The 14,624-nt window shown below is 30.2% G+C and overlaps 1 protein-coding gene, 1 non-coding gene and 1 pseudogene across 2 annotated transcripts; 2 read left to right on the plus strand and 1 right to left on the minus strand.

Annotated features, from left to right (window-relative positions):
• Positions 1 to 1,125: 1,125 nt before the first annotated feature.
• Positions 1,126 to 1,232, minus strand: LOC122271379 (U6 spliceosomal RNA). The gene has a single exon (XR_006226343.1). It is a non-coding gene; the product is annotated as a U6 spliceosomal RNA (small nuclear RNA).
• Positions 1,233 to 10,821: 9,589 nt separating this feature from the next.
• On the plus strand, positions 10,822 to 10,910 carry LOC122271378 (small nucleolar RNA U3; annotated as a pseudogene).
• Positions 10,911 to 12,805: 1,895 nt separating this feature from the next.
• Positions 12,806 to 14,134, plus strand: LOC147803464 (uncharacterized). The gene has a single exon (XM_087151329.1). It carries the CDS (start codon positions 12,806 to 12,808, stop codon positions 14,132 to 14,134), a length of 1,329 nt encoding a protein of 442 aa, XP_087007455.1.
• The last annotated feature ends 490 nt before the right edge of the window (positions 14,135 to 14,624 follow it).

A 14,624-nucleotide genomic window follows, 5' to 3' on the forward strand; every position in this document is an offset into this window, starting at 1 on the left:
CTTACAATTGAAATATTAATTTTCGACAACTTAAACCAATAATATACGAAGGAATTAATAATTTAATTGTAAAGTTCGCATTAGTTTACATTTATTAAAGTGGAGAAAAGTTTAACTTTTGTATTAAAAATGTGGCAACATATTCGATACGTAAATAGAACGCTTCGCTTTGATATATTTGTCGCTGTTCATAATTGTTATAATAAGTTTTTCTTCTTCTTTCCACGCTCTATTTTTTTTTTCTTAAGCGAAGACGATAATTTTTGTAGCGATATTGTAGTACTTTGTACAACTAAAAATTCTTTTCACAACACTTTAAAAATATTTACTTTATTTTCTTTATATATACAGAGAACAGTCGGCAAAGAATTCGATTAGGTTGAAAAACATTTTGCTAAAAAGGAACGAATTCCAAAAGAAAAAATAAGCAACTTAAAGAATAAAAATGCTGATGCCAGCCAATTTTTTGAAAGTTAACTTAGAAATAACAAACCAAACGATGTTAAATAACAAACCAAACGATGTTAACAAAATGACGTAGAAAGCGCAACTAGATCAAAATTATACAAGCACAACTAGATCAAATTATAATACCTGAGTGCTTGACGTAACAGATATAGAAATAGAATTTGATACCATAAAAAATTATATAGAAATAGAAATTGATACCATAAAACATTTATTCGTTTTCGTGTTCTTTTCACGTATTTAGCATTTTAGTTTTTTTTTTCTTAAGCGTTGTAGCTATATAATTTCAAACATCCTCAAGAGCTATAACGCATCTGCAGCAGAACTGGATATGAAGACAAAATTGCAGGACAGGAACACTTTAATTGTCCACTAATCTTCAGATTTCCTGCTACGTTTTAAAAAACTTAATTTGTGAAAACCTTCAGCGTGGCGGACAGCTGGCCGCCTTAGGCGGCTAGTCATATAATAAAAATTCCATGATACCTAATTATTGGAACCCACTGTTTATCTTCAAATTACTGCGAAATTTCTATAGCAGTTACAAAACAAATTACTATTCTGTAATGAAAGAAAATACATCATTAATAAATTTATGACATTTAAAAACTGTTCGAATTATGCCAAATTTTACACGTATTGTTCCAAAATTCAGCAAAAAATGTGGAACGCTTCACGATTTTGCGTGTCATCCTTGCGCAGGGGCCATGCTAATCTTCTCTGTATCGTTCCAATTTTAGTATATGTACTGCCGAAGCAAGTACATCAAGACATGTTAGAGGAATAATATATATATCAGCATTCTAATAAAAATATGTAAAAGTGGTAGTAATGTATTTTAATAATTTATGTTTTAAAGTACTTATATTCTTTTATAATGCATTCATGATTATGTCAAATCCGCATTCATGTTCATTTTTTTTTAACCTGTCTGCTCAACATAACAATACCGAATCTTAAGCATTCGAAAATATTGGAAGTATTTCAAGATTTCATTTCTTCTGATTGTATAATATAGACATTGAGGTAGATGAGGCAGTTCTCAGGAACTAAATTAATGGGAACGCCTGCAAAGAGTGAGGTTCCGCCCACCAAAGGTAATTTCTGGTTGTTTAGTTGCATGGCGTAAATATGTTTAAAAAATATATTAGATAAAATATATTTTAACAAAGTTTCATGAAATTATTTGATCACGCGATTTATTTATCAACGTGCGTCAAAAAAGAGAATTGAGAGCAGAGATTAAATGATTTTACAATGACCAAAATAAGAAATATTTAGTTAAAAGTCGACCTTAAATAATTTCAGTTGGTCTGTACAAAAACATAAAAAAAATATTTTATTCCATACATTAAAATAGAATTTTTAAAAAAAGCTCAATTTATGGATTTCAAAATCTTTGTCTTGCATTTTTTTTACTTAATTATTAACTTTACATATGGAATCTATCCATAATTTACAATATAAGCATTTCATATAATATGTAAAAATGTATTATACCTGCCAACTCTTCCGGATTTTCCCGAAGATTTTATTTTCATATTTAAAGTGGTAGTAAATGTACACTATTTTTTCTTTTATAAACTTAATTTTTAAATGATTTTGATCACCACTATTCTTACAAAAATTAAGCACATATATTAATATGCGTTACTATCATGGTTGTGAACTTAAGTTTTCTCAAATGCAACGTATTTGTTTGCTTAAAATTGAAGTTTTAATTCCATTTTAATACCACTGGGAAAAATGATAATGGAAGGGATTGAAAGTTGGCAGGTATGTATTATGGAATGTATTAATAATTTTATGGAATTTTTTGTACTTATGGAATATATACATAATTTTACAATGGTATCAATAAGTAATAATTGACCTTACATAATAAAAATTAAAGTTTAGGATCAAATCAAATGTGTTCATCGTCCTTTTTCCCTTTAATCTAAATGCTGGACTATTTCATAAATCTTTGTTTTATAAATATGTTCTTTTCAATTTACTCAAACACACGAAGAAAAAAACATTTTTCCCTTATAGAATAGGGCTTGAAGAATCAGAATAAATGAATATAGGTTTAAAAGAATGAATAAAACCAAAAACATTAAATTCTTTATTAATATTTTTTGTTGTTAATCATCGCGTAGAGTTTTCTGGAATCAGAACAGTTTAAAGAAATGAACGAAACCAAGAACATTCAACTCAGATTACACGAAAACGTCGAGGCGGTATTGTTCAACTAATAATAATAACAAAAAAAGTTCATTAGAGGGCGGAACAAAACAACGATGAGCCAATAAAAACTTATTCTGTTCCTTTGTTTAAAATCCATTTGAATCGAGAAAAAAAACTGGAATGATTTGAAGGTGACACTCAGATCTTTTTTTTAAACACTTTTAGATAAATTAAGAGGAAAGAAAAACAATTCTTTCCATGCCACAGTAATTTACCAACAAATCAAAAATTTTAAAAGTGACTTTAAAAAAAAAAAAATCAGTTTTAAAATTTGTCTGGGAATTACCGATGCAGAAAAGTTCTGTCTAGTGGAGGGCAACAACGGAACGAATAAAACTAATTTTAAAAAAGGGTTTTTTTTATCACTTACCAATTTAAAAATGTATAATTTTAATTCTCATGAAAAGTTGTTTGAACAAAACGCTGAATTGGATAAATAAAAAAATTTAAAAAATAAAAATTGACAAGCGAATTGTAAAAAAAGGCTTACTTATTAAATTTAATTGTATGTAACGCCAATGATAAGGCTGTTTTTCGAAGACACTGTCGTTTGATAAAATAATTTTTTTTCTTCCTTCAAATAACAATGGGCAATTTTTATAACTATTGCAGCAGCTACTCATTACTATTGCGTCACGTGTAGACTATTTTTAACGCGATTTTCCAATTCGGCTGTAAACTCTGCGATGAACTAACTCATTCTCAATTCTTGGAATTTTTTAAAAACCTTAATATTTAGATAAAATATTAGATTAGATTGAATTTTTAGATAATGCAACTTTCGAGTAGTTCTTTAAATGTTCAAAACACTTTTAATCTTTGTAAGACTAGAGCTTTTATTTTATTGACGTTTTACGTCATTTTCAGAATAAGGGTAGAGGGCGCTGGGTGAAGATGCTACGGATCTTTGGAGCCCGCTCCAATCTGTTCTGGTAGTGTCGTTCGAAAACAAATCGAAAAGTTTAATCGGTTTCATCTTAAGAGAGAAGACTAGATATATTTTGTCCTTGTATTTTTGTTATAAATGAACGATTTTGTGTAGAATTCAAATGTTTTGAAAACAAACTTTTCATTTTAATAAAAAATATTCCTCAACGCTGCACTATGGTTTTGTTCCATTGTCATCAAAATAAATTATTTATACCAATATAGATTTAGAAATTGAAATGCACCAACCAATTTTTGAATTGATTGGCGCATTTAAAGTAGAACGGTCAAACCACGCTCAGTTGGAATGTTCCAAAGTTTACGATTTTAACTTTTTACTGTAGTTTAATTTTCTGAAAGAAATATTTAAAATACTGATAAAAAATATTATTAATTGAAGGATAATGATGTCACATGAAAATTATAAATTGAATCCTGCGAAGGGACCGATGGTGTGCGGTATCGGTCCTTGTTAAACTGTGCTACCATAATATGCTCGGCTGGCATGTCATCGGTTCCTCCTCATGGATGTTCCCCAGACCGTTGCAAGTAGCCCATTGTGCAGCTCTCTCTATTTCTCCATCTATCTATCTATCTATCTATCTATCCACTACTATGAATTGAATCAATTGAAAATTCAAGCTTTAAACGCTTAACAACCGTTCACCGTAGACGATAAACTTCTCAAAAATTAGCAAAATTTGCTGCTGATTCCAAAAGCTCCATGCCATGAAACAGACCGAATTACTCATTGATTCTTTTGGTAATTTTCAAGTTGGAAATATATTACGGAATTGACAATTTTTGAGAAAGTTTATTAACTTAAAATATTTAAATTGTTTGCCCGCTCAGATTATTCTTTATGGCAAAATTTTAAGTTATTGTAAAAGTTATAGCTTTGCCTGAAATATAAGGCACTTAAATCTGTTGCTTCTTTATTTTCCTAAGCGAGAGATTTTCAGAAAATTCTGTCAATTTATTGTGTGTAAGCATCTTTTCCAAAAGCTTTAATTCGGCTCTTATAGACTTTAATCAAAAGAAATGGTAGAAGCCGTGACGGCTCAGAGTATAGAATGTTCATCCTCCAATGAGGTGAACCGGGTTCGAATCCCAGCGATGGCTGGTTGATAAGAATTCCGCATCCAGCTTGCACCGACCACAGTGGTGACGTAAAACATCGTCAGTGGTAGACGGCTCGGGTTACAGTCCCCTTGCCATCAGGCTAACCATGGGAGGTTTTCGTGGTTTTCCTCTCCATATAACTCAAATGTGGGTTAGTTCCCTCAAAAAGTCCTTCTCGAAGACAAATTTTTCCCAATACTTGATCCAGGAGTTCCATTGTCTTCTGGATTGGGACCAAAATTACAAGGGGTGCGGAGTTGAGCATGAGAAGTCGTTGACCCAAAAAATTGGGTCGGCTGTTCAACGATATTATAAAAGAAGTTGTAGGTAAAATTTTGAAACACAGACGGAAACTTGTCACTATTACAACCACTTCAATTTAAATAATTTTTACGGCACGCCACCAGCCATGCACTCTTACCAATACTATTTTATTTCTATGTATGTCCCATCCAAATACTAGATTATATATACCTAGCAAAGTCATTATTTTATCTCTTTGAGTCATGTCAGATTGGATGTGATGTCAAATCACATGTGAGAGCCCAGCAGGGGCAACCATTCTTTATTTATTTATAGAAAATTGGGCACCTGGGCCGCGCAGAAGGCCCATATCCCATACATCATGAAATAGAATAAAAAGTTAAAATAAAAGACAGTTTGAGTTCAGCAGTCTATGGGGTGGCTGTTGCAGGGGCAACCAAAACAAATCTACGTGAATATCTACAAAATCATTTATATTTGCAATGGTAACGAATAGCTTATTTCCTTGCCAATATTTTTTACCCTTCTGCACAATGAGTTCTGTAATATGCTGATCTAATGTTAACACTGAAACATATTAACTTCTTAGTACAATATTTTTATTATAAAATTTCTAACATTTAGAAAATAGTGTGGTTGCTAATTATTAAAGTAACATCGAAGGTTAAAAAGTTAAGTTAAAAAAAATAAGTATTAATAATTCTTGTAGATATTTCAAAAATTTTGTATCTAAACTCGATTTCAAGAGTGTTTATGTGCTAAAATAATGTTTCAGTCGATTTTGTGGCGATAATTTTTGGAGACCCAAAGTTTCCCCATCCATTTTTTAATTTAAAACTGCTTAACTAAAAATTAGTTAAATTAGTTAATTGAAAAATAATTATTATTTGCACTGTATGGGAGTTATGAAACACAGCCAATCAGAACACTCATTGGATCACCCTTAAAAATCGTATTTATTAATAAATTGTTTCAGCTTCTTATTTTTCCCCAGTAATTTTGGCATATAAATTAATATTTCAGTTTTAAAATTACACGATTAATCTAGTTTTGGATCATTAATTTTACTGTTTTTTCCTGCTCAAAAGCGCAAAATGTTGTTCACAAGAAGTTTATTTATTTACTTCAGGCTTAACAACTCATGCGCAGAGAAGTGTAGATATAATAATTTGTTCAGATATACTAAGTTTTTTTTTTCGTAAAAATCAACACCCCAAATTTTCAAGGAAAGCTTTGTTATTTTATTTCAAATTATACATGAAAATTCCCCTACTTTTACCCGCACGCTCCCCATCCCCTTTAAAAAAAAGAAAAGGAATGAGGGGGATAATTGAATTCTTCTAGCCAGGCAAGTCAGGCATGTTTTATAATTATTGCTCTATCTTGACAAATTACAAGAGAAATTGCTATCTAGACAAGTGATGCATGCATTGTTTCCAATATTTTTTTACACACTGGGATGAATGAGATAAGTCAATAGAGCAAGTAGGTCAAAGTTTTTTTGTGTAAAAAGCATAAATTGCAAAACTGGAATCAATAAAATATATTGTTAGTGGGTTTTTGTTCAAAATGTGCAATTTTATATTTGCATTTATTTGCGTATCTTACACTGCTATACAGAGAAATTAGATATTGTTTCCTAAGCATTTTTTCCTGACTCAAACCATTTGGATCCAACAAGAATCAAAACAAAATCAAATGCATTTATTTAATATAAAAAGTACTATTTTCGAATTGCACGTTTTTTGTAGAGGTGATAAAACTTTATATAATGCTTATTCAGAGTTTCCACAGTCCTCTAAAATTTTAAAAAAGGGGGATTAACAAGAAGAATTTCTATCATTAAATTATCAAATGATCGAAGCCCTACAGTGTCAGGGTCTGAAGGGTTTCAAGATTTAGGATTTTTATTTAACCAGTTATCAGTTGCAAAACCTGTAAATAAATTTATAGCCAATTAATACTTATTTATTTAATATTTTCGGTACTTTTACGTAATTACGATGCTTTTTCTAATTACAATATAATGAATGAATTATGAAAAGGATATATACATTTATGAAAAATTCCATTAGTATTTCACAACGAATAAAAATAACCTACTTCAACAATGAAGAAGTATGTTTCTTTAAAAACCATTCTCAATGTTTATTTTACATTTTTATTTAAACAGAAACTATATATTAATTTTTAAATTTATCAATCAATTCTTAATTATATGTCCTTTAGGTAATGTACCTTAAACTCCAGCTGTTTTCCAGTCACCTCATTACAACCAGGGCTGAAAGCCTATATATAGCGAGTCGGAAAAGAGCAAAAACTGGAACGAAAGGCTTTTTATTGTAGCATTTTTTTCAAGAAACATTAAATTTCTGTAACTACCGTAATTTTTTACAATTTTAGCATGTATAAAAAACAACTTCTTTCTTTATAGAAAAGTTTTCCCTGGTTTGTCAGAAATAACACCCTCTATAATGACCTCAAAATAGACGAGTACCTTTTTAAACTCAATGCATCCTTTTTTAAAGGTGCCAAAAATTGTTCAACATGTAAATTCAATAAGTTATTAGACATTGATTTCATAGATGACAGTAAAAATTTCAGCCCGATAACCGCTTTTTTCTTAAGCGACTGTGTTCTCTCTAAGCATTTCGGATAATCATGACTATCCCCACTGCCCTAGACAAACTGTGTTCTCTGCACCAATGAAGCCCGGTTATACCGGTGGGAGGCGAGAGAGTGCACAGGGAGTCTTCCCCCTTTTGTAAATAGTGTAAATATTCTTTCTTTATCTTCAATTTGTTCCCTTTATTATGTATCAACTTGCGACTTATTTTTATGTATGACTCAGACTTGATTTTATCAATTATTGTTCATTCTGAGATTTAACTTAATGTTAACGCAGCACCTCCCTTCCCTTCCACCACATATTATCCAATTTAGATGAAAGAGCAGATATCCATACATGGACTCTGAAAAAAGTTGATTAGTTAGTTAGTTATAGAAAAGTAGATATAGCTGAATAATTAAAAAAGAGAATAGTTTAACTCCTCCCGAAAACATGTTCAAGTTGAAATGGGTTTACTACCAGCTTTTCCTCTCTTCCGTCTCGCTTTCACCAATGATTACAACAAATTAAGTATAGAGTAGGAGGTAGGCGTTACTCTCTACATTATAGCGTATAATAACCCATTACAAGCATTGCTTTAAATATAAAGTAGGCGTTACTTAACTATGCGAAAGTGGAACAATTTCAAGCCATGTTTTGTTTTTAGTTTAAATTAGGCGTTACTTTTCATCAAATACCCAATATTTTTTAGGGATAGAAATAATTAGAGATAAGAGCACTAACTTTGTAAAATAAACAGAAATCAAACTACAGAGAAATGCCACCGGTGACTAAAACTAAAAAATAGTAACTAATGAATACCAAAAATCTCTTAAAAGCAATTAGATTTAGCAAATTTTTCTAGTATATTTCTTTCTATTTATATTTGAAAATGAATGCTAAGAATGTTGTCGCTTCAAATATGAATAATTTGTAATATAAGTCATGGTGCTAGTTCTGGTTGAAAAATCATTTAGGTTAAATCAATTAGGTTAAATACAAATGAATTGATTGTCTCTAGCATTCTTAGTCACACGTGACAGCCCTACCTACATTCAATCAATCCACAAAAGAATAGCTGCCATATTTAAGTTTCGTTATCTGTTCAATCAAGGACACTTACAATTGAAACTTAAAATTTTAAATCAATTTCCATTCAGAACGGTTCTTTTTTGTCTTTGGACACCTTATAGTGAGCAAAATAAAAAATGGACCCAGAATAACTTTTGATCTAACTTTACTTTCAGCGTATTTCCTTAAATCTGTGTGCAACGATTTAAGCGAGTCAAAAAATTTTTACACACAATAATACAATTAACTTCTTTAACGATTACCTTATATAAAAATTAATATTTTAAGAAACATTAAGCACCTTTTTTATTATTTAATTTAGTGATGATCAAAATATATTTTTTAAAAAGAACATATAAATATTTTTACATTATGTAATTTCATATAATTTTAAATATATAATTTTAAATAACGAAATTCAAAATATTAAATATAGATTGTTTTGAAAGATGAAAGTTTATATGGGTCATTCTCACAAAAACAGTCATTTTCATGTCCCCAGTATATTTTATGTTTGTTTTACAGCTTACGAAAAAAAAAATTCAGGGAAAGTGTCCTTCAGAATGCAAGCTAACAAAAGAATAAAAATAAAATTATCAATTTTCATTTTTTATTTATTTTAGGTAATTAAAATATACCAATATGTCATTCCCTCACTTGTCCCCACTGCTGATTTAAGAAAAGAAAAAAATTGTTTCTGAAAAAAATTTTTTTTTTTTACAAATTCGTGTTTTTTATTTCAGAATACTGAAATATAGAATTCAGAAAATCAATTTTAAATTTAATTTCTGATAAAAATATTAACACAGCACTATTTTAAACTTTGTCCCCAGTGTTTCGCGTCATTCCCTCATAATAATGTTCTTATCACCTGCAATCTTCTTAGAATAAAAATATTTTAATAAAAACTTCAGAAGTTAACAACTGGCATCATAGAACAAAATTGCAGTATGTTTCCATCTTCCACTTAAAGAAGCTTTGCTGTGAAATAAATTTGAATGAATCAAACCAGGTAAAATTTTTTACATTTGTCATTCCCTCATGCCATTTTTTAGAGTAAAATAAAATACAACTTCATCAAGAAAGTGGATAATTATATGTTGCTTTCTTGTATGAATATAATTGTATGTGATTGACTTCAGAAATTAATTAGGCCTAACTGTTATTTTCAAATTTTATTGAATTCGTCATTCCCTCACTAGTGTACAAAGTGAGGGAATGACGCTGAAGTCAGGGAATGATTCAAGATGAGTATATTAATAAATTTTTTTTGCCAGCCAATTTTATTTCCCAAACCTGTAAAAACTATTTAATATATAAGACTAAATTATTATAAATACTAGATATACTTAGTATGTTATCATTTTCAAACTTTAAGTAGATGTAACTTAGATAAAAACACGTATGAAAATAAAATATCATTCCCTCACTATTAGTGTCATTCCCTCACTTTTTAAATAATGAAAATAATTAATTTACTTATTAATTAATTTGAAAAATAAATTGAAAAATTAATAAATAAATTTATTAAATTAATTAATTAATTATTATAAATTAATTAATTATAAGTTAATTATTTAAAAAATTAATTAATTTAAATATTAAGTATAATTTATAGGATAATGCCATTACATATTTCTATTCATATAAAAAGTTTCAGAGCTTTTTATTCACTTTACTTTTTTGGGATTTTATGAACTGAAAAATGACAGTTTTCGTGAGAATGACCCATATACACGATATTTCTGAAGTTTTACTACCCAGAAACTATTCAACCAATTTCGTACAAAATTTGTATTTTGCCATTTTAAAAATAGATAAGTGAAAATAAAGTTGAAATTTGTGTACCCAATTACTCAAAAAGGTTTCGATCCTTATTTCCAAAATTTAAAAAAAAATGAATGATTGCCTTTGGTTCAGTATTTAATCTATAATTTAGGAAGGTTGCCACCGCGTCTAAAAAACTGCCATTAATCTGCTTAAATACATTTTCTCGAAATTTAGAAACGCCTACTATAACTGATGCCATACAATCTATCAAGCCAAAGAAATCATAATAAAGAATTAAATATATCTACCACTATTTATAAAATATTATTTTTAACATATTTTCCTAAAACTGTCAACCAATTAAGATCATACTTCATAGGATCATTTCTATAGTATGATTAGCGAGTTCGCTCACCGAACTTCGCAGAAAACCCAACCACGATGATGTGGAATGGGATTAACATAATGTACTAGCCCTTGATTCCCACATTGACTCTGATTGAGACTGGATCATTCCATTTATTTCAAAGGTGGGAAAAGTAGAAATTGCTGCGCATGCGCCGGATTTACTCTCACCAGGGTTGCCATAAGTAGTATTTTCAATAATACGTATGGTAAGTATTGTTTCACTAAAAATTAAAGATAAATAATTTTAATAATAAAATATAAAATAACATTTCTATATAGTATTTTTTTTAAAAAGTGTTGTACAAATGTTTTTTTTTTTTAATTAATTTTTATATCAAAGAGAAGTGCCACTCTAGTTTTTTGAAGTAAAAAGCGATTTTTGAAATAAGACTACTGGATACATCTCGATTTTTACAGTGACCATGATAAACTGTTAGATATGGAAGCCACAAACTAAATGCAAATTATTCAAGCCTGGCGATGTTTTAAATAGCAGTCGCCGTGGAAATCAAGCTGTACCACTAACCGTTCGTTTTGTACTAGTCACTTTATCTAGTGATGATTGTAAGAAATAAAAGTTGATTTATTCCTAGTTTGTAGATTATAATGTAATATAACTTGCTTTTTGTGCAACCAAAACAGACTTTACGCTTTTTCTTCCTATGTAGAATATGTTATGAAAATGGGATTTTTTTTTAATGTTTGATTTTCTATAAATTTGTTATAAATCATTTACAATGCACAAGAGACATTTATGATACACACAATTATTTTTAGACAAAATTGTTGATTTGAATCTTTGTTACTACGCGTTCACCTGAAGTTAAAGTGCACAAAAGGGAAAATATAATTGTTTTTCTATTTTAAAATTATTTTATTCTTAGTAATATATCCTTTTATTTTATCTTTCTAATAGTATTATTATCCATTTAATAGCATTTTATCCTTTTAATATTATTTATACTTCCAAATTACTGCAGCAGATGGCGTTCAAAAATATGTAGTATTTTATGGTATTTTTTCAGATAAAGTTGTAGTACTTTTTAATTTCAAAGTCTGGCAACCCTGACTCTCATGTTCTCATCCTTGGCTATCAAGTTTATACATAACGCGTTGGTTTGATTGCTAACATTGTGCTATGTCCAATGATTTTAAAACAAAAAGGCTCTTTTTAGGGCCACCTTCGGAAAACTATGTTGACGACACGGAACAGAACTTAGGTAATGAATTTATGGATACGGATAAAGTATTGATTTTGGAAAATAATGTTGACGACTCGGAACAGAACTTGGTTAATGATAACATGGATAAGGATAAAGTATTGATTTTGGAAAATAATGTTGACGACTCGGAACAGAACTTGGTTAATGATCACATGGATAAAGATAAAATATTGCCTTCCGAAAATAATATTGACAACATGAACTCGCAAAAAGTGAATAAATTTTCCTGTGCACATTGTGTTCAAACTTTTTCCAAAAACAGTAATCTACGCCGGCATGAAAGAAATGTTCACTCTATAAGCAATGCAACTTGCAACCAAGTTTGCGGTCTATGCAGTTTAAAAACCCGAACAATTATAGATCTCCATAATCATATAAAAACGGAACATCCTGAAATTAAATTAACTTTTCATGATAAGGTATTTTTTTGTCAATCTGATTTTGAACAGTGGAAAAGTGACATCGAGCAGCAAACTGTCTCTTCTTTTATCTTAAAAAACTCATTACTAAAGGAAAATTCAGAAACTCGGTATTACAGATGTCACAGAAGTGGTATTTACAAACCTTGTGAAATAGAAAGGAAAAGACGTTCGAAATATACAGGATCTATAAAAACTAGCATCACTTGTCCAGCAATGATCACTGCTACTAAAGAAACTGTTCACGAAGCTACTCAAATTACTGTGCAATATCAATCAACTCATGCAGGTCATAAATGCGAAGAAGAAAACTTCCCTTGCAAAAAGAAGACCGTGCAACGTTGGCTAATATGCTTGGTGTTGGGATACCAATAAGTGTTGTGATGGACAAAATTCAAGCCAAGTTCTCGCCAACGAAGCGATTAGGACTTACTACACGTCAGGATATTTACAATGTTGCTCAAGGTTTTAATGTTAGCAATATTATGCATAACGATGATGCTATGGCAGTTGATATAACTGTGAAGAAAATGATGCAGGAAGAAAGTAATCCTGTTCTAATATACAAGCCGATCGGTGAAAAACTAAATCAATATCCAGGAATTGAAGAAGAAGAATTTTTGCTAGGAATAGCCACTGAATCTCAAATTGAGTTAATGGATTTTTATGGAAAAGAGTGCATCATGTTAGATGACACCCATGGCACTAACCAGTATGGGTTTCACCTAACTACAATTTTAGTCCATGATGAAAACCACGAGGGTTTGCCAGTAGCAATTTTCTTCTCTAAGAGAATTGCTTCTGAGAGTTTAGAACCATTTTTTGATGCTATTAAACAAAGATTGTCAAGTTTTGTAACCCGTGTCATGATGACCGATGACACAACAACATTTTTGAATGCCTGGGTGAAATCTTTCAAAGATGAACCGCGACATTTGCTATGTTCCTGGCATGTTATGAAAAGTTTAAATAAAAACCTCAACTCCAAAGTAAAAAATGAAGTGGTTCGAGAAAACATGAAAAAAGACATGAAGCTGATAATACATGAATTGGATGAAATTACTTTTTCAAAGTTAGCTGAAAACTTCTTTGTACAATACAAAGAGGAAGAATCTTTTCTCAGCTATTTTCAGGAGTATTACATGTCCAGAGCAGAAAAATGGGCATATTGCTTCAGAAAGGGTTTAAAAATAAATACGAATATGAAGTTAGAACGGTGGCACCGCCAAATCAAATATGAGGAATCTGGCGGTGTAGTTATGAAAAGACTGGACAAATCCTTACAGACAGTAATGAAGGCAATGGCAAAAAAACTTATCAATAGGGTTATCGCCATTGAACGCGGTAAGCTGACGAATCGCGTCAAACTTATAATGAAACGCCATTTGGAAAGCACTAAAATGGATGCCAGTATGTATTCAGCTATGCAGATGAATGAGGGACAATATATCGTATCAAAAGAGGAAGATGGAAAAATTTTTACATATGAAGTCGAAATAGAGAGCAGTAGCTGTAGTTGCACTACTGCATGCATAGATTGCAATATATGCATTCACACCATGTCGTGCAGCTGTGTAGACTTTAGTATAAGATACGTAATCTGCAAGCATATTCACTTTGTATGACAAAAATTTAAAAACGTGTGTAAAAAAGTCGAAGAGGATATTTGCCCTACTACATCCGAGGAGAATATGCTGGTTATTGACGATGACGAAATTTCTAAGAATACTGAAAAGAACATTATTTTAAAGCAGATGAATAAAAAACCTCGGAAAGACATGAATGAGAAAAAATTAGCTATAGAACAATATTGCAAGGATATATCTAGTGATGCCCAATCCATTCAGTCATTTGAAAATTTACAGCAAATTGAAGATGGTTTAAAAAATATTCGTGCTCTAATGCAAGCGTTTAACAATTCAGAATTGCCCACTTCTGAAGAATGGAAAGCTATTCCTTCCAATAAAAAAATATATCCTCAAAGGAAATTCAAAATTCCCAAAAGAAAACAACAACAAAAAAAATAGATAAAAGGATAAATGAACTCAGAATTCAATATTTTTAACGCAATTCCTTTCTACTATATGCTTAATTTTATTTGCATACATTTAAACT

The sequence above is a fragment of the Parasteatoda tepidariorum genome, chromosome 9 (genome assembly GCF_982258835.1).
Source record: "Parasteatoda tepidariorum strain Cologne lab strain chromosome 9, Ptep-v5.0, whole genome shotgun sequence".
NCBI classification, from domain to species: domain Eukaryota; kingdom Metazoa; phylum Arthropoda; class Arachnida; order Araneae; family Theridiidae; genus Parasteatoda; species Parasteatoda tepidariorum.